Here is a 21,950-nt window from a genome sequence, read left to right as displayed (position 1 = left end):
CACACAACAAATAACCAATAATTTGATATAGCATTACTTTGAAATTTGGACAAAACTTAACTGGGTTAATTTGTTTTTTAACGAATGCCTAATGAAAACAAAATATAAGGTGGGTTTGATGACAAAAATATTCTCAGATGATATTATTATCGGTCAGCTGCAAATCTCGGTAGTATAAATAAATAACTGTAATCTCATGTTATTAATTATTATTATTATTATTATTATTATTATTATTAATATTATTTTTAATCACACACAACAAATAACCAATAATTTGATATATTTTATGTTATATTATATTAGATTCAGTTTTTTGTTTGAAGTTTATTTTTCTGAATTAGTTAATTTTTTTTATGTATGGACATTAAAAAAATGTTTATACAAGATCTTAGAAATAATCTTATTTTGGTTATACTTTAAAAAAGTTTTAAGTTAAACAACCTGCTTTTCCTAAAAGCTTTCATATATTTGGCCTTGTCTGCCGGTTCTTTGTTTCTACAAGTACCTTCGACATGCCCACTATTATTATTATTATTAAATTTTTAAAAGGCATGATTTTAACCGAGTTTAAATAGCATACTACATGTGAGTAAAAAGACAACACTAATAATAGCATATATATTTGGCTTTATAGGTCTCCTTTTATTATTCAGAAGTATTTTAACTGATTGAGGACCAAAAAAAAAAAAACTTGAAATAAAAAACTGAAATATTCAAAACGAGTAACGTCATGGGTATGAAATCGGTAGACAAATGATTTAAATATATTCATAGGTTTGAAACATGTATGATATATTAAGTGAGAATAGTCTCATTACCCGTACATTTTAATCCGCATTGTAACCTAGTATATTATATAATCTTATAGAATTAATATATAGGTTTATATAATAAAATTATTAAAATAATAAAAATGCTAGTGTGATTCAATATTTGATATTTCAAGTCATTTTAAAGTGACTTTAAGATCGAGTTTTGAGTAACTGCATTTAGATAGTTAACCACATATAATACCATAACATGGGTATGCCCGATGAGTAAAAAGTAATAATACCCAACAAATATGAAACCGGGTATGTAATATTTTTGTTGTCGAATATAGATTAATAATATCTATAAAATTTAGAATAAAGTTGTAAGACCGGTATAACGGTAACCTCATAAATGTTTAAAAAAATGTAATGTTAGTTATCTTCACGATTAAAAGTGGTATCCGCAAGTGAATAGTGGAGACTAAAGATGTATTTCTGAAAAAGTTGGGACTAAAATTGTAATAAGCCTTTATCACATGGACTATTATGTAATTAGTTTCTATAATACAGTAAACTATTTAGTTTTTAATGGCATATATATGTATGTAAAAAGAGAAAATGGTTCAAATAAGAATAAAGAGTTTTCTAGGAATGGTAAGAACCAACGAAATTTTGACATTTGGCATTACAAATGATGGTGAAAGAACAATTCTAGGAAACTATGTAGGTTATAATGATGAAAGAGTAATTCTAGGAAATTATGTAGGTTATTGGTAATTTTAAATCTCAACAATTGATTAACATGATCAAATAGCTATGATTTATTCCTAGTCTTCATAGGAAACTACTTATTTTTAGAATAACCCTCCCCTGTAAAAAGATATGTTAAAATATTTCATAATCAGGAACACAAAATATATATAAATATATTGAAATTTAATGGAATTTGAGGTTTTAAATTTTTTAGGCAATTTGGATCTTAACAATTCTACATTTTCTTTCATCGATTGACTGATAATAATACCAACTGATAATATTCTTGGGGTGTTGCTAAACGTACCACCCCTTACTCTATTTTTATTAAATATACCCCCTCCTAAAGTTATTACATAAATTACAATTAACTCTTAACATTATTTATATATATATTAGTTCCTACAACATTACTTTCATTTGATAACCTCCACTACATATATCAAATTAAAAACTTTCAAGTATTACTATTTATTTATTTTTTTAATATTAATATTAATATTATAAATATTTATAATATCTTTTTTTTAATTTTAATAGTATATATATTTATAATATTCTTATTTTACCGCTTTATCTTTTACAAAATAAACCAAAAACCCAAAACCCTAAATCCTAAACCCGAAACCCTTAACCCAAAACCCTAAACCCTAAACCCGAAACCCTAAAACCTAAACCCTAAACCCTAAACCCGAAACCGAACCCTAAACCCGAGACCCGAAACCGAACCCTAAACCCTAAACCCGAAACCGAACCCTAAACCCTAAAACCGAAACCCGAAACCGAACCCTAAACCCTAAACCCGAACCCTAAACCCTAAAACCAAAACCCAAAACCCAAAACCCTAAACTTGAAATCATAAAAAGAAAACGCAACTTGTAAAAAAAATAATATTAAATCCTTACTTATGTGCTAATTTGGTAATTATATGATTTTAAGGTTAATATGATAGTTGGTTTTTCCAAGGGGTGGGGGGGTATGACAAGCAACCAGCGGGGTACATTTAGCCTAACCCTATTCTTGTTAGAGGTTCCGCTTTAAAAAAAAATTCATTGGACCTCCGTTAAGAAATTTAACGGCATTAAGTTTCATCTGAATTTCAAACTGATGTTTTGGTTCTTTTGATCGGAAGAAGGATAGAGTCGATTGATGTAAAACCTACCTTGAAACAGTGCTCCAAACAACGTAACGGTGCTTCAATTGGGTGTTTAAACTTTCAATTAAGAAAAATCAAGCAGTTTGGAGCACCGCTTTGAGATAAATTTTACATCAATCGACTCATATTCTCCTTCCGGTCCCATAAAACATCAGTTTAAATTTCAGATAAAACTTAACGTCGTTAAGTTTTATTTTTTAACGGAGGTCTAATAAGAAAAATATTTTAAAAGGTGGGACCTCCGGCAATAGTATTCTTAGTTAGGCTTATTAATGGCCCACCGTACAAATGTGAGATTATTAAAATCTAATTTGTCAATTTTAAAATCATAACAATTACATAATTATAAAATGATAATATAAAATTGATGACGTGGATTTAATCAGGAATGATTTCTTTTGATGTTTTTGAAAATTTTACTTCTTATGAGACCATGTGTAGTGGGGCGACTCCACATCCAAAACGCTCCCAAAGCGCCAGGAACACCACCCCGGGGCACCTTGAGGTGTTTTGATGTGGGGGCGCTTCCCACAAAGCGCTGGAAGGGGAGAGGAGAGGAAAACTGATTGCCTGCTTTATATGTTTGATTTTTATAATATAAAAAAATAATAAAACTATAATGAGGTGGCATCACTACACCACTTTTTGTAAAACGCCTTTATGGTGACGTGACGCCACATAGCGTAAAAGACACCATAGAGGCTTCAGCCACTATACATAGTTTGAGAAGTGTTAGTTAAACACGTGAGGATGACTATTTTTTTATCAGGAATGCAAGATGTTAAGTGACTATGGATGAGAACGGTACCATATCGGTACCGATACCAATCGAAACTCGTACCAAATTTGCTTTTCCATGTATGTGACAATGTATAGGGTTATGCTCTAATTACTGGAACTCGTTTAGCTTCTTTGAGCTTGCTCACTAGTTTTGTATTTCAGATTTTTACACAACTTGACGTGAGTATTAATGAAAAAGTGATTTCCAATGATATTAAAAAAATATCCTTCTCTTAAAGGCGATTATCCGTTAAATGCTCTAGTACATGACAATGATGGTATTTTGATATTGCAAGGTGTTATGTGACGTTTGGAAGATTACGTTCTAGTTTTCGAAACACTTTTGGTTTTTTTTTTCAGCGTGTTTGTTGTTTTTATGTGTTCGATTATAACACCAAATGACGTGGGTTTATACAAAAAGTGATTTCTAGTGATATTTTAAATAAATGCCCTTCCTTTTATGTGAAACATTGGTTAAACACGTGATAGTGACAAGTTTCCGAGATTGCGGGTGTTATGTGACGTTGTGCAGCGTCCGTTCTATTTTATGAGAAACATTGGTTAAACACGTGATAGTGACAAGTTTCCGAGATTGCGGGTGTTATGTGACGTTGTGCATCGGGCCGTTCTATTTTATGAGAAACATTGGTTAAACACGTGATAATGACAAGTTTCCGAGATTGCGGGTGTTATGTGACGTTGTGAAGCGTCCGTTCTAGCTTTCCCAACACTTTTAGTTTCTTTAAGTGTATTCGCTATTTGGTGTTTTCAATTCACACTGTGTGATGTGGAACAAATGAAAGTTAGAGTGATTTCTATTTATATTTATTTTAAAAAAATCGTCCCATCTTTTGACGATTGCGAGGTGTTATATGACGTTGTGGAGGGCTCCATTCTAGATTTCCAAACACTTTTGGTTTTTCTTTTTGTGTTCGTTAAATGTCGTGTCTTTGATTCCAACACTAAGTGGCATGGATTTAAATTGAAGTGATTTCTAGTGATATTATGAAAAATATATAAATGTTGGATAAACACGTGATTATGACAAGCTTCCGAGATTGTAGGTTGTTATGTAACGTTGTGGAGGGTTCATTCTACCTTTCGTAACACTTTTGTTTTTTTGTTTGTATACGTTATTTTTTTGTGTCTTCAATTTATAGGCCGTGTGAATGGTTGGTTAGACGTGTGACGACGATGGTTTTTTGAGATTACAAAGTGCTATATGGCGTTGGAGATGGCTCTTTCTAGCATTCCAAATACTTTTGATTTCTTTCAGCTTGCTCGTTATTTTTGTGTCTGAGATTCCAACATAACATGACGTAATTTAAACTAAAGTGATGTCAAGTTGTATTTGTTTTTAATATCCTTCCTTTTGAAGGAATTGTTAGTTAAACGCGTGAGAATGACGCTTTTTTGAGACTAAAAGGTGTCACGTGATGTCGTGGAGGGTTCTGTTTTTGCTTTGCAAACACTCGCTTCTTTGAGCGTGTTCGCTATTTCTGTGTTTTCGCTTTCAAGCAACGTGTGGCAGGGTTTAAACTAAAGTGACTATATTTTTATAACCGTTCTTCATTTAAGGGAAATGATGGCTAAATGAGTGAGTATGATAGTACTGAGATTGCAAAGGGTTATGTGACATTGTGTAGGACCCCGTTATCATTACGCCTGTTTAAGCGAATGACGGTGATATTTTTCTAAAAATGCCCTTTTGGCTTCTTTGCCTGCGTTTTTTTTTTGTTTTTGTTTTCAAATTTGTGCTTCCCTTGACATGAAATCTTGGTGAAACATGTAAGGTTGATGGGGTTTGCATCCTTCACCTCACGGATGCCAACATGGCTCCATCGTGGGGTGGAAGGCTCAAGGACGCCACATTATGCCATAGCAAATGCCCGTGGTCACGGATGGGAAAAGAAAGAAGACGTGAGAGGGTGGGAGCTCGTGTGAGAATGTGGGGTCCGGTATTTGGCGTGGCTCTGTCTGTAAACTTGACAAACTACGAACATTTTTATAAAACAAGCCGACAAGGTTGTCGCGTAACATTGTATCGTTAATGTGTCGCGCTAACCATAACAATAACAAACATCAATAAAGTAAGAAATATACCAAAACCGCAAATAAACACTAAATTCAAACAAAATATATTTCATTCCAAATCCCAAATTCCCAATACCAATAAAACTCTAAAACATTTCATAGACTCCCCTAATTTCACTACATACCCCAAATAAAAACAAGAACATTCATATCAAACATAATAAAAAAAAAATAAAAAAAACAACCCCCAAATCACTAAACCACTTTATTCACTTCACTTCCATACTTGCACTTAACTCAAGCCACACCATGGTACCCTGCAGACTCCAACAACACTGCCTTAACTTGATCAGGATGAACATCTTGCCCTTCTTTGCTTTGCTACAAAACCGAAAACCGACAAACAAAATCACACAAACGAATCATAAAAACAAATAAAAAACGTATAAAAATCGAATTGAAACCTCGGCCCGGAAAATATCAAGAGCGAATCCATTGAAGCAACTTATCACAGCTTGTTGAATGTCTAGACCAAGACTATCAATTGCTCTCATGATTGACAACAACAAACCAGGCCTCCTACTGCAAAACATATGGATGTTCACCGCACGCCCCTCTCTTTGCCTAACTTCAATCTAAAACAACCACGAACAAACCGAACATTTTATTAAATTATTCATTACAATGTATCATAATAATATAGTAAGTGTGATTACTGATTACCCTTGCAGGCTGGCCGGTTGGGCTCGAGATTGTGGTGGGGCAAAGTTCTTCTTTGACCCGCGAAGGGAGGCTGCTGGGAGTTGGGGTTAAAGGGTAGAAGCCATTGGCGGTGGCGGTGGCGGCTGCAGCCGCCAAGCCACCTGCAGGGGTGGCTTCAAGTTCAAGGTTAAGGTCATTGATCTTTTGAAGAAGCTCCTTAAGATACTCGATTGCATCGCCTAGAATCGAAGCCCGGTCCATCTGTAATCATGAACATTAAATGCAGTTCATGAGATTCTTGATCAAGCATTGATTTAACATTCAATAAATCTATATCTATATACAAATTTTAAACTAAAAAAAAAAACTCTTACCTTGCTGATTTTGGGGACAACAGACCTCAGCATGTAGAGCCTATCATTCAACTTCTTCCTCCGGCGTCTTTCCGCCATCAAATTCTTCGCCGGAACCCCCTTTTTCTTCCCTTTCTGATTGCTACCACCACTCTCACCACCACCAGCTGCACCAGCGGTGACAGTGCTGGTAGCAACAGAATTCCCACCGCCGCCGATTTTGATCCCCTCTTCCCCAAAATCGGCGGTGGTGTTCATTGTAAACTCATCTGAATCATAATTCAGACAAGAGCCATCCAAACTTAAATCATCCACATCATCCCAGCTCCCAACACTCATCTTCCTCTTCCTGTCATTCATCTCCCCACCCAGAACCCCAGTACCACTCCCTCCAGCAACGTCAACGCCAGTGTTAGCCCCAACTCCAACGCTGGCGTTGACGTTGTTGTTGTTGTCACTCCGACTTTGTCTCAGAGCAGCCCGCTTCTGAAACAAAGTCGGAGGTCCACCGGTCGAAGTTGCAAAATTATCCAACGGTTTTAGCAGCTTCGACCGGTTCAGCATCAGCGAGTTGTCCGGAAACGAGAACCCGTCTCCGGACAACTGAACCAGCTGATTACTCGGATTACTCAGAAACTGAGTACCCGAGTTCAAATTCAAAACATCACTTTGCAATCCTGAATCATAAAACCCCACATTCCCATTCCCAAAGGCATTACCACACCCGAGATCAAAAGGCTCGGGTTGTGGTAAAAAGAACGGGTTCAAGAACCCGGGATTGGGTGGACAAGAACCCGAATCAACTTGCTGTTGCAACAATAAGTTGTTTGAGTGTTGGAACAGTAAGTTGTTGTTGTTGGTAGGTTGTTGCAAGAACCAATTGTTGTTAGGGTGATCTTCTTCAATTTCAAGCATGGATTTGAAAGAAGACATTGGGTTTGTTTGGTGGTGGTGGTTGTTGTTGTCTTGTTCATCTTCTATCCAGAGGTTATTATTATTATTAACCCCGGATAGCATTTTTAATAATGGTGAGAGAGAGAGTGAATAATATGTTGCAGAGAGTGAAGGGCGAATGGATGTATTTATATTGTTGTAAAAAACGTTACTTTTGCGGTGATATGATTACAATTTAACAGAACTTAGCTGGATTAATAATGTACAAGATGTGATGCAAAGGAAACTTGTACTATTCTGTTTGAGTTTGGGGTTGGGTTTTGAGCCTCCAAAAGTGGAAAATGACACTTTATTTAATTATAATTCTGTTTTAGAAATTTGGAAAGATATTTTTTTAAGCAAATGATTATTTTCTTTTGTAAAATATATAAAGGATTTTTAAGATTTTGTAATTATTATCTTATTAAATGTTATTTAGATTTGAAATTTAGGAGTGTGAACTGTGAAATGGAGAAATGGATAGTGTTTGCGGGTTTATGGGTGAAGATGCGATTGATACCATACCGGTATCAAAAATAGCGGACAAAACTAGGTGAATAATGTGATTTGCGTAGTTGTAACGAATGGTTAAATATTTGTTAAACACGTGGTTGAAGTTGATCCGTGTATTTTTTTTTCTTTTTTTTACTTTTGTAGATGTAACTTATTTATAATACATATGAAATTTTATAAAAAAAAATGTATATTATTAAGTGGAACTCTTTAAAATTTTAATAAGTTTTCAAAGTATTCATAGACTGGCTATCTATTTGGTAAACATGTGAATATGTTAAACTCTTGTGTTTTGATGATATAAAAATATGTGATAGATAAAATGTTATATAAATAATGGAGTATATGTTATGGTCATTTAATGTTATAGTTTTATTTAAAAATTTGAAAATTTAATGTCATTTAAAAATTAGGGTGCTATCATAAAAGTAATATATGCAATTAATAACTATACGAAAATGTTAAAATGCAAAGAGAAATAAAAATTAGAAGTGTAAGAAGAATTTATAACATAAAAAAAACCTTAAAAAAAATTCAAAAAAACAGCAAAAAAAATCATGACTCAAAATATAAATAAAAAAGGAACAAAGTAAAATAAACTAAAATTCAAATGTTCCACCTGTCTTTCAGGTTAAAAAGGACGAAAAAGACATAGTGTCTAGAAAAAAAGACACAAAACGGAAATAAACAAAAAACTCAAATATAAATAAAAAAAGACACAATAGATCGCAAAATATAACTCAATTTGAGTAATATAACACAACATTAAGAAAAAAAAAAGACATAATGTCAAGAAAAAAAATACACAATTAATAATGAAAATAAACAAAAAAACATAATGATAAATAAAAAAGACACAAATATTTTTTTTCCTCAACTTTATGTCTTTTTTTTCTTTTGAGAATGAGAAATTGGGGGAAACATTTTTTTTTTTTGCTTTTTTCCTATTTTATATTATTTTGAGTTATGATTTTTTTATTAATTTTTAGGGAGTTATTTTTTTTACCATAAATCATTCTCATCTTTCTCATTTTTGTCCCCCTTTATTGAATAGCTCAACCTCATAAATGAACCTACATCTAATGTTCCGGTATTTAAGTTTTCATAGCTGGTAGATTTCAGTTACAAATGATTAAATATTTTGGTCATTTGAAAAAAATCGTTCGGTTAATCCGTGATTCATGATCAAAATTTTCTTTTTGAACAATTGTTCCATGATAAATTCAAGTTAGTTCGGTTATCAAATCTAACTTGTATTATACTCAAATAAAAGGTAAATTGGATTTTGAATAATCCCAAATTTGACTTATTGGCCGTGATTAATTTCAACCTAAGAAATGTTTATAGAAAGTTCTAGCTTTGAACGTGTTTTCCCCCAACAATCTCATATTATCTGAAAGTTAAAATCGTTAGTTTCTTCTATGTGATAAAAAAAACCCTAAAAACATGTCTCTTACTGCAAATCAAGTGTTGATTAGAAATGTAGGCCTGAAAGTTAATAACTAAAAGTTAATCGCGTAAGTTGTTTAAGGGATTCAAACGAGTGTTGATTAGAAATGTAGGCCAGGCGTATGAAGTGTCCCTTTTAATTTGCAGTAAGAGACACGTTTTTGCCACATAAACAATCCATGTCATAAAAAAACTAATGGGGCTAACTTTCACTTGGTATAAGATCGTCGGAGAAAAGTACATTCAAAGTTAGGATTGTCTGTATATATTTTCCGAGTTAAGATTAATTCCGAGTTGGATCAAAGTTGCAATTCTATTTAAAAACTTGAGTGTTATCAATAAAAAATAACGTATACAATTCATAATGAACCTAAAACTAATGTTTTAAGTTTTTATAACTGGTAGATTTCAGTTACAAATGATTAAATATTTTGGTTATTTGAAAGAATATTTTGGTTAACCCTTGTTTAATGATCAAAATTTTCTTTTTGAACGGACAGAACGGTCATTTCATGATCAATTTAATTTCGTTCGATTAGAGCATTCTCAGCTCATTCTCTATCCATATTCATATAATTATACAAAAAATCACCACACTTCTTTTTCTTGTTTAATTAAATAATATTTTTTTCTTACCTTTGTCTCTATTTTTTATTTCTACTTTACTCACATTCACTTTCAGAAAATATTAAAAAATTATACCGTGTTAAGAGTGAAACCTCAAATTTAACTTTCGACATGATATTTTTTTTCCTCTATTTACAATTACTCATAACTATACTATATAAATTACAAGACCCACTCACATTACTATAGAGGACAAGCTGAGAATGTTCTTATCAAATCTAATTTGTCTTTTATCGAAATAAAAAGAAACATATATCTATATACTATATTATCTATATACTTATTGCATTATAATACATATGAAGATGACAAAAATGTAACTTTATATAAATTTAAAATTTGAATAATTATAACTTTTAAACACATGGTACATGCGAGTTTCCCCCATCTATTTAAATGTTAATAATTTTTATATACAAACATTTTAAAAAAATAATAACAATAACACCATAATAATATGTGTTTTTTAATCTCTAATATGTGTAAGGTATTGCTAAACAAGAAGTTAAAAATGACTGTGTTCGAACTGAGTTTTAATTAACTGGCTAACGCATTATCCTTTCAAATATAATATTATAAATCACAATGATGTGTTTCTTGCTAAATCGTACGCCCCCTCTCTAGATAACTTCTGATTAAGTTTATAATAAAATATGAGAAAAATGATAAAATACTTATAAAAGCTATATAAAAACTTTTCTTAATATATAAATCATTTTTAAACAATAAATTTATAAACTTGGAGCAATAGACGAACCACAAAAGTTTGATTATTATATATTTTTTATTGTTTGTTCTTTTTTCTTTCTTTTTTCTTTTTACAAACATTAGTACCTTTTACATAAGTAAATACTTTTGTTTTCTTTTGAGTACCTTTCGGCATAGTACTTAGACAAGGACAAGATTTATCTACGGATAAAGATGATAAAGATACCGCTAATTAATTATGTAACGTAATCTCACATGATTACTTTGTAACTAACTGGATACCATGTCTTTAACGTATGGATGAAAAAAAATAATAAAAAAACAAAACAAAAAGTCCACTTATATACCCGAAAACTAAAACACATGAGATGGGTAAACCCGAAACCCGACGATTATGGGATTAGGATTTAATGAACTTCACGGGCATGCGATGAGTATGAGATTAGATGATACCTCACCCGATTATCGAAACCACATATCCGTTTACCCGAAACATATACCCGACTTTTTTAGAATATTAATTTTTATTTCCCCTTAATCATTGTCTACTAATGCCTCATTTTAGTAAATTCATATATAAAATGATTATTGAATTTGAATAATCCTATTTATAACATATTGGCCGACAAAAGTCTCAACTAAAAATATAGTTGAAGATAATCCTAACTTTCGACATGTTTTCCTTCAACAAACTTTGATTAACTGAGAACTAACTTCGATAGCAAATGATGATTGGAATTACAAATAACTAAACATGAAATATAACAAAAAAATGGTATGCATATTTTTTTCTTTATATTATTTTGGGGACGAATTAATTTCAGTCTTTTTTTATATAAATTTGTATATAAAATATAACCAAATTTGGTGTATTATGTTTTGTCTAAATAAAGCCAATAATCGGGAAAAGTGAATCAACTTTTTGTGAACTTTGTTGGTATTTGTTATACGGACAAAATTAATCATTTCTCCTCATAGCCTAACTTGTGAAAGATGGGGCCCTCTTTGGACAAGAAAGAAAGTGTAAATATATTTTTTTTATTATTATTAATTTTATCGGCAAAACGAACTGTCATTAATTTGAAGTTAATTTTTTTTCTTTTAAGTTTATCTAAGTTACTTAATAATTGTTGTATCGTACCAATATCGTATCAAGTGTGTGAATAGCGATTGCACATTGCCGGTCCACGCATCCTGCGCTTTTTGGTATCGTAAACTAGACCTGGTATCGGTAATTCGGTATCATATCAAAACGAGTTGATACCAACCAAATAACATTGTTACCGTTACTGTATTAAATTTTCTGGTTTTCGGTTTCGATATTATTTCTATATGTTTTTTTCTCTAATAATGTGTGTTCGTTACTGACTGAACAACCGCTACAAGTGTCGATATTCATTTATATGGTTTTCGATTTCATTATTAGTGGGTTAAGTAGTTTTTAGGTGTTTTTGAACTACTGGTACCCGATTATTACTGTACCATAATGATGGGTATGTTGTTCGGTTTGTGTTCTTAGTCATTTTCAGATTTCGATACAGGGACCGAATAACTTTTTTGTTTAAATTCCGGAATATAATCTACAGGCTTGACCTTAAATGTGTGCGAGCCGCCTTCAGCCGGGACACTTTTTTTGTGGGGGCCAAATTTTCTTATATGTGTTTAAAAAGATAATTCTTATGTATTATAATTAAATTTTTGTCACTCTTAAAAAATTATTGGGCCAAATAAATTTTTATTCTAAATACATTGATTAAAATTTAGGTAATTGGGCTTAAACCGATGCAAATTTAATAATAAAAAAGTTAATAATTAATTAAAAATTAAAATAAAATGTAGATCGAAATAAGGCCTTTAGGAGAGTTTTACGAATCATCGGTTAACGATTATCTATTATCGTATTTAATTTTATTACTATATTTTTGCTATTTTTTATTGTTATAACGTTAATGCCGTTTAAAAAATTAGCTTATGTATTTCGTTACTCGTTAGGGCCTACGAACATGTTTATTTAAGCTCGACCGAGGTATTAAAAATCTCTAAGACGACCGTGATAACTTATTCAAAGTGGAGTATTGTTCAAATAAAGTATCTTTTTTGGCATCGTAAACTATACAAAGTAGAAATATAATACTGAACCGAAATGATACCCAATAAACAACATTTATACCATTATTCATTTTTATTTTTATGATTCTTTGTTTCGGTATCATTTCATTTGTTTTTGTCGAATAATGTCACACCCGGCCTCAGGGCCTATACGTGTGACCAATAATTGTTTGATGGTAATATTTCCACTGAAAATTGCAAGTGGACCTTAACCCAAACAACATCAGTGGTTGGATCATCTTCTTGTCATCGAGTCCAACCACTTATGATTATAGACCCCGTTTTTCATGACATAGAAGATGATGTCGACACTTGTCATTAGATTTATGAGGCTACTCATAATCCTACCCCCGAGCCTAACCAAAAAAAATGGCAAAAACCTCAAAACATCATCTATCAACGCTGATGATTTAGCACTTAATAAGCAAAAGGCTCTGCAATATTTGATTAAAGGTAAAGAAGGGCCAACCATTCTTGAATGTTTTGAGAAGTTAAAGTTGGTTGGTTAAAGCTGATAGATCCTCTATTTTTAGTTTCTTTCATATTTTTAGATTGTCCTTAAACATGAAAGAGGCATGGATAACATTGCTAGATATTCCTAGCGTATTAAGAGGTGGACCGCAATGATGACTACAAGTTTAGGACTAATAAAGTAGTGAAGAACATGGTTTTTTTCCTATGTTAAAAACATTATCTGCTTTTGCTTATGTTGAAAACATTGTAGGCTTTTAGATTTGTTGAAAACATTGCATGTTTTTTTCTTTGACTATGTTAAATACATTACATGGTTGTTTTGTTGCTTATGTTTTATTAACACGGGATCATAATGGGTTATGATAAGAAATTACTTATCGTAATTCTTATGTACTTGTATGTCCATTTTTTTTTCTGATGAGAGGTTTGAAACGAATGCAAGACAGTGATTCGGATATGATGAGACAGAAATACACGTTAGAGTTATTGCAAGGAAATCCCAAGCAATGCATTGAAATGCTATGTATGTCATGTGAATCCTTTATCCGACTATGTGTGCATTTTTGAATAAATTATTCTATAAAGGATAGTAAACATGTATCGGTTGAGGAGAAAATGGCTATGTTTTTTTATTATAATCGGTCATAATCAACGACGCGGTTATCGAGCGTGGATTTCAACAGTAGAAGCAAACAATTCATAATTTTTTTATGAATTTTGGATAAAATGATGCTTTTCGCCAAAGATATGATAGTACCAACTTCTTTCAATCCAATTCCCAACATTCCGAGGCATAACAAGAGGCTACAACGGGTTTTTAAAGGAGCAATTGATGCATAAGATAAACTTTGATACATGTTGTTATCCATACTGGGAAACAAGATTTATATAGAGGACAGTGGCAAAGGGGATCGTTATCAAAACGTATTAGAAATTTGTGATTTTAACCTGATTTTCACATTCATTGTGGTCAGCTGGGAATGGGCAGCACATGATTTTAGAATATTGTAAGAGGCATTATCAGATTCACATGCACAGTTTATGTTGCCACCACTAGGTATGTTTATCGTTTTATTTCTATCTTAGTTTAATATTTTAATAAATTATATATCGTTACAGAGAAATATTATCTTTGTGATGTCGCGTATGCAAACATACGAGAGTTTATCGCTCTATATCGTAATGTGAGGTATTGGCTTGTAGATTTTCGTCGGAGACCTGCATTGACCAATAAATAAAAAATTAACCATGCGCATGAAAAACTTCGCAACATCATTGAGTGTGCTTTTGGTGTCTTGAAAACACGATTTCCTATATTGAAAAGGATGACACCATTTCCATTGGCTACACAATGGAACATTACCATCACATGTTTCGCGCTACATAATTTGACAATGAAAAAGGGTTTGAGCGATGAGTTCTTTACACAATACGATCAACCCAATATGTCGTTATGAAATAGTCATGTGCACGTTGATGCTGATGAAGACGAGGTTGAAGCACATGTACTGCATCAGATCGAGAAATTGTTGACAATTAATGTGAAGTATGGAATGAATAATTTCATAAAATGTTATTGTAGTTTAATGAATATTATTTCAGTGTTGTATAACTATTATTTGAATTTCAATGTTGAAAAACTCTTTTAAGTTTAATATTTTGTTGATGTGTGTATAATGATGTTCTCAAAACTAAGCTTTAAATTTATTAAACAAGACTCCTAAAGAAACCACACAAAACCGGCAAGTGTACCGATCACTAATAGTATAGCACTAATGAAGTCTGAGCATCGAATACAAGGACACGTAGAAACGTTTATGATCACTAAACCCTAACCAAGACTCACCTAAGAATATTTAAATGATTTTTAATATAATTAACTACTTAACCTTACTTACTTAACTAAATTAACTAGACTTAACTAAACTTGATGAAACTCTTAACGAAACTTGGAAGCTTAACTGCAATCGGAGAAAACGTCTACCTAGGTAAGAATCATATTGAAGGTATAATAAATTAATGGATTGAAGAATCTCATGACACCGGTTCCTAAGGATGACTCAACTAAGGTTCACTCAAGAAAGCTAGATCACCTCTCAGTCTCACTAACAAACTCTAACTTACACTTAGTTGATTTTAAGAACAAACCAGGAAACGAATCGTTAAAGTGTCAAATGTCGACTCTCCTCTCGGTCTCACCGACACACTACCCTAACGGAGACGAATACTACACAACCAAGGATAGATGAACAATTTAGTTTAACTTAAACTAGATCAACTAATCGCTCAAAAACCCAAACCCGACAAGAACCGAACCCGCTCTCGGGCGATCCTAATCCTAACAAGCAAAAGCTATGAGACAAGTTTACTTCTTATCACCTCTCGATCTCTAAGAAGGTGCCTACCCACTGAATCTAATCAATAACATACCCACTTAAACCCTACGGTCGATCACCCCGCAAACAATCTCTAAACACAAAGTAAAGAGTTCAAACAAGCTAAAATCAATCAAAACCGATTCAATCAATCAAAGCAAGAGGTATATGAGTATAACTAATCAAATAATAGCCACTAAACATAACCTAATTCAATATTAAACCAAACTTTCATTAACAAATCAAGTCATGATGATCAAACAATCCATATTACTTACTAAAACCTAACAATATTCATCAAACCTAGGCAGAACTAACAAGTTTAGCCTAACATTAATTTTGGACAGCAGCAAACAATTGATTTAAACATCATAAAACTCAACATAAACATAAGTAAACTCATTCAAGAATCAATCTCAATCATACACAAGTCAATCTTCAAGTTACTTGCATAACAATCCAACATAAAAGATCAAATCAACTAGTTAGGGTACTTGAATAAAAACACAAAGTTTATGGATGTATTACTCAATATTATGGCTGAGATTATGAGTGTATATGGTCCCTAGCTGTTGTCCACAACCGTCCTTAGCCTCCTTCTTCTTCCCTTGGCTCAAGAATTGCAAAAAACGAATTTTTCCTCTTGAATGGGGGCTTTTAGGGTTATTTTTTTCCTAGTTGGCTGCTGATTTCGAGATTGATGGCTGTTAGGGTTCTTATTTTCTTCAATTAACTTAATATATTATGCATAAAAGGCTTGGATCTTGTGGGCTTGGGTCGGGTCTTGAGTTGTAGTGTGACACCCGGTAATTTTCCATATTCTTTAATCTTTATAATTGATCAAAATTACGTGTCATTTATATAATTTATATGAGGTATAAACCATAGTATACTTGAAATGTGGACGAGAACAGTCGTTAATGCCTATAGGATTGTATAAAGTGCCGATGAGAACGGCTATATGATGAAGATAGCCCAGTAATAGTTTAGAGGTGACAAATATATCAAGCTAAATATATATCTATGATCCAATATAAGGGGTAATGGTAAGACCATGCCCAGTAATGTCCTAATTCCCTAATTTGGACCAAAACGCCATAAACGTTTAAATAATAGAATATAGTCGCTGAACCGGCCAAATCAACGATACATTATACAGTGAGACGACCAAGATATGAAACTATGAAGGAATTAAAGGTATACTAGTCAAAATAATATGAAGTTAATAATTTAAACAATCCATGAAAGATTACAATATGGAGCACTATTTAACCGAATATAACTCCGGGCTAAATTTAAATATACATCATACCGGGAACCGAAATAAATACCGGGTTCCATACCATCTATAATACTTTATAGGTGACCAAATAAATTAAGAGAAGCTCATAATACCCAAGTCCAATATAAATTCCATAACTTGTTTACTCGATGATCAACTCGTCCTAACGACTATCCACTTAAGACCCGAACCAAGATTGAACTTAGCACTACATTTGGACAACCAATATATTTATTAAATGACCATAATACCTTCCCTTTGCAGCCCAAAGCCGAACCTCAACCTCTTCCCATTCAGTTTTAATGTACAAGGAACAAACACCACATTAAATCTTATAAACCATTATCCATGCATCCATATGTATCATGATCATGTATCATCATCATCTTCAACATCATAATTGTGAATGTACTACATGATCAAGCAAAAATCTTCCTAACCATTCCCTATGGCCGCCTCCCCCATTCCCTCAAATAAACAACAATAAACACCATACTTTGATCACTATTGCACTTGATTTGATAAGATTATAATCCCCCAAACCAAGGGATGTGTTCCCTTGGGTTTTCCTATAAATAAGACCAAGTAATTGGATGAAAAACACCACACACAAACTCAAGAAACATAGCTCCAAACCAACCTCTTCTTCTCTCGGCCGAAGGCAGCAGCAGAGCACCACCACAGCCGCCTCTTTGCAACCCGTTTTCTCTATAATGCTGCTCTGAACATCTTGAACCCTATATATCGTTGGAAAGCTAGAAGAAATCCTTAAACCGTGGTAGAAAGCCTTGAACGGATCTCTGCCCGGAAGACTCGGTAAGAAGCTTTGAACTTTCAAAGGTCACTACTGGAAACTGCATTTTCCAGCAGTACCCCCCCTCTCTTCTTTTGTTCATATCTCACAAACCACTTGGTATTTTTGGGTGATTCTTGTTTAGGAATCCAAGGAAACTCGCAAGGATCACGAACCACCTTTTGAACATCCATTTCCGGCTTCATTTCAGCATTTGGTAAGCCGAAAACTCGAGTTGTAACAGTTTATGGTGGCTGGAAAAACACAGATTCTGTCCAGCCACGGTCTCATCATTTTACTTGACCCTAATCCACCTATTTCATGTTATTTGAACATATTGTAGACTCTTAACATCGTGGTTAACGTCAAGGAACTTGGATCTCGTCTTAAATCGCTCAAAAACCGACATTCCCAAGGTACTAATGCCATGTAATGTTTAGTAGAAAAACATGGACTAAGCCTAAGATACATATACATAATGAGGTGATGAATCATGAACATAAACTTGAAGTGTGTTAAAATGACATATAATGAGGAGTAAATCATGTTGGGTAAAAATTACAAGTGTTAAAAGGGTGTTTAAGGAAGGTTAAGGTTAATAGAACACCCAGTTAAGGTAAAAATGATCTTGAGTAGTAAAACCCACTTATAAATAAACAAGATGATATAAATGTAAAGATGGAATTTTGGTTATGTTAAACTTTAAAAAGGGTATAACTAACGTATTAAAAACCGTATCGGGTTTGTCATAAAAGTAAAAATAATAATAGTAATAATAATAGGAATAATAATAATAATGATAAAATATGAGTACTAGTAATAAAGATAAAAGTATAAATAAAAGTGCACATTAAACATAAGGTGCAATCCTTGCATCAAGTCTTGGAAATAAAAATAACGATGATTGTACGGGTAAAATACAAGGTACACGTATATTCCTATATACGCAAATGAAAATATAAATACCCATGTATAATGTTATAAAAACAAAGGATGTGATAACTATATGTTACGAAGACGAAAATACTAATAATACTTATCGTATACATGAGGAAATGATATATACAATTAATACACATATATTCCTATATATGTGCCATACGTATAAATATAAAATACGGGTTTTTGTGATGGACATTGCGAGTAACTGGAAGGGTGGAGGTGCCGGTAGTCGGGACGTCCTGTCTAGGCTGGTAAACGAATATATCATAGATGGGCCCGTTACCTACCTGGGGAGTAACGATGAGAGCACCAAAACCTATTAGGCTAAAGCATGTCACGAACGTCATGATTGCCGACGAATAATTTGTATCGAGCATTCCCTAATGCTCGGAGGATATATATATAAAGAGGATATAACGGAAATACATAACAAGTATAAGACGTTGTCTAACGTCCGTATCGCTAATGTATAAAAAGTATACATATATACCGTCACCTCATAAGTATGTATCGGGCTAAGTATTAATAGTTATATATTATGTACTGAAGTGCATACGTATACGATATAATACAGGAAACTCACCAAGTATAACGGAACATTATTCCTCATTTAAGGTGAGTCTCACAGCCCCTATTTTCACTATTTTCACTATGTTTTAAACTGTTTTCGGGGCGAGGGACACGTGTTTAAATATGTTTGATCATGGTGTATATCTTGATTTACAATGTGCGTGTACATGAGATATTTGGCGCGCTCATGGTACATAAAGTCCCCGGTATATATTGTAACCATAAACTATAGGCAACTATAGCCGAGGAACTCTACGGGTAGTACTACTGGTCTGACCAACCCACTCGTAAGTGGTCGCGCCACTTTATAAGACGGGTGCTTAGTTTTCCGATTTATTTATTCCCTCGTGGACTCGTGGGATGTTATGTGGGGCTTTATGGTGTATATATATAGTCAAGGAATGGTTACGAACTCATGTATTCACGTTACACTGCAAGTCATGGATACTGCATTCATGACGTTATGAGAATTATATTATAAAGCATTTTATCGAGTCACAAAACTTGTGAACTCACTCAGTTTATACTGATTAAATTATTTTACGTGTCTTTCAGGTATTTAGCTACGTGGAGAGGTCACGGTGTCTCACTACGGTTTTATGTTTAACTATGGAAATTTCATGTATGAGGATTTTATATTTTGGAGTTTTCACGGTTATATCTCCCTTCGGCAGGACATAACTGTGAAATCTCAATATGTTATATGTAAACCTTTTTATGGATATTTTTGTAAAACTTATATTATGAATGAAATCCTCATGTATTTTATCATATAGTTGTTGCTTAACCGCGCTCTCGAAAACCTTTCATGAGTCGCACACCGGTTGTTTCCGCCTATGGACCGGGTGTGACAGACTGGTATCAGAGCCAAGGTTATAGCGAACTAGGATTCAACCCTGATTCTAGGCTATAACCCCTTAAATTCCCTCATGAAAACGTTTTTCATGCATGACATGTTTTCAAAACTTGCATTACACGAGAGTGCACGTGTCTTCACGACACCTTTATCGCAACTAATGGTCTAGTATAGGAATGACCAAAATAAGAGATAGAAAAAAAAAGGCTATATTATCACTAATTAAACCTTAATCCTTTCAGCGATGGCCTTCCCGAACAATGATCCATATCATGGCCTAGCCATCACTGACTCCGACTCCGGCTCTGACTCTAACACTGATAGCAGCAGTGTCCATATGAGCGACGTTGTTCCAATTCCTGATGATCCTATAGAGATCTCCGATGACGAGCCTACCGAGGTAATCAGGCTCGATGAGGACGACAAGGTAACTTATGACGACGACGACCTTGAGGAGATGGAGGAGCTGGCTGCAGTGCCCTCCGAGGAGATACGAGCCGCCGGGCTGAAAAGGTATGCCACGGACTCCGACGATGAGGTGCCCCGGACTATACATGAGGTAGGCGAGTCCTCACGCCCCCAAGGGCGCGCTACCTCCGATGATACAGAGGTCCCCGTACCACCGACCGCAGCAGCCGCCGAGGCTGAGAGAAAGGCCCTTGATGAATGGCTCATGGATTGGGAGCAGAGGGTCGAGGTGTTTATGGAGAGCGTGAAAGGCAAGGCCTATGAGACCAGTCTCCGCCTTGATAACCACTATGACTTGATCTCGGACGCAAGGATGAGAGTGCTAAAGTTGGAGCATATGGTAAGAGATGCATTGCACTTAGCTGATGTGGGAGCGAGGCGGGCCGCTGCCGCCGAACGAAGGGTGATGAAATTGGAAAATGAGGTTAAGACAATTCAAGCCTTTTTGGGAGACGTGTTTCCACCACCGCCACCACCGATGCCATGAAGCGACTATAGACTAGTATTAGAGGGTAGTAATCATATGTATGGGAAGTAATATATTACGGACTACGACCCGATCTTTTGGCAAAACGCTTGTATGTTGTAGGAGTTTGTAGTAGACTTAAACATAAACTTATGTAATCAAATCTTTTGATGTAATGAAGTTATGTTTATGATATATGAGTATGAGTATACGATGTGGTATAATGAGATGTAATAATAAAATCTATGTATGCGAGTATATGATTAATAAGTATGACTATAAGCAAATATATGGGTGTGAATGTAATAAGTATCGAACCCTACAACTACTTACATACGAGCGTGATGCCAATACTAACCGATCCTTCTTAATCTCAACTTGAAGGAAAATGCCAAGGAGAAGGAACTACAGTTTACCTAATACACCTGCGCAATTACAAGAAGTCATAGCGCAAGCGATAGCCGCCTACGAAGCCAGTAGGGGCGACTCAAGTCAAGAACGAAGGAATTCCGCAAACACTGAAAATGTAGCTCCAGAGACTGGCGGTGAGGAACGAGGATGTTCCTACAAAACTTTCATGACATGCAAACTGTGGTCCTTTAAGGGAACGGAAGGAGCCATAGGAGTTATCCGTTGGATCGAGAAGACAGAATCTGTGATAGCAATCAGTGGATGCACAGAAAAACAGAAAGTGTTGTACGTGACATGTATGTTTCAAGATGAAGCCCTATCGTGGTGGAATTTACAAGTACAAACCCTAGGCCGAGACGTGGCCTATGGCAAGACCTGGAAAGAGTTAAAGGAGATGATGGAAAAGAAATATTGCCCAAGGACTGAGATGCAGAAGTTGGA

The 21,950-nt window shown here is 34.0% G+C and overlaps 1 protein-coding gene across 1 annotated transcript; it reads right to left on the bottom strand.

The window, feature by feature from the left end:
- Window positions 1-5,668: 5,668 nt before the first annotated feature.
- On the bottom strand, window positions 5,669-7,779 carry LOC143608540 (transcription factor ICE1-like). The gene is made up of 4 exons (XM_077083557.1): window positions 6,555-7,779; window positions 6,202-6,441; window positions 5,943-6,113; window positions 5,669-5,859 (listed from the first exon to the last, which is right to left on the bottom strand). The coding sequence occupies exons 1-4, from the start codon at window positions 7,548-7,550 to the stop codon at window positions 5,776-5,778; spliced, it is 1,491 nt and encodes a 496-aa protein (XP_076939672.1). The 5' UTR covers window positions 7,551-7,779; the 3' UTR covers window positions 5,669-5,775.
- Window positions 7,780-21,950: the final 14,171 nt, after the last annotated feature.

Source organism: Bidens hawaiensis, unplaced genomic scaffold (assembly GCF_021521415.1).
Source record: "Bidens hawaiensis isolate Kalapana, Puna unplaced genomic scaffold, B.hawaiensis_p1.1 tig00419396_1, whole genome shotgun sequence".
Classification (NCBI taxonomy): Eukaryota; Viridiplantae; Streptophyta; class Magnoliopsida; order Asterales; family Asteraceae; genus Bidens; species Bidens hawaiensis.
Note: the sequence above shows the minus strand (reverse complement) of the source record. Positions and strands in the feature narration are given on the sequence as shown.

Excerpts from the sequence above, each read along its gene's own strand:
- LOC143608540 (XM_077083557.1), bottom strand. The coding sequence starts at position 7,550 with ATGCTATCCGGGGTTAATAATAATAATAACCTCTGGATAGAAGATGAA. Across the intron at positions 6,442-6,554 it reads TTGTCCCCAAAATCAGCAAG|ATGGACCGGGCTTCGATTCT; the intron begins GTAAGAGTTTTT and ends TCATGATTACAG. Across the intron at positions 6,114-6,201 it reads CAACCGGCCAGCCTGCAAGG|ATTGAAGTTAGGCAAAGAGA; the intron begins GTAATCAGTAAT and ends TGGTTGTTTTAG.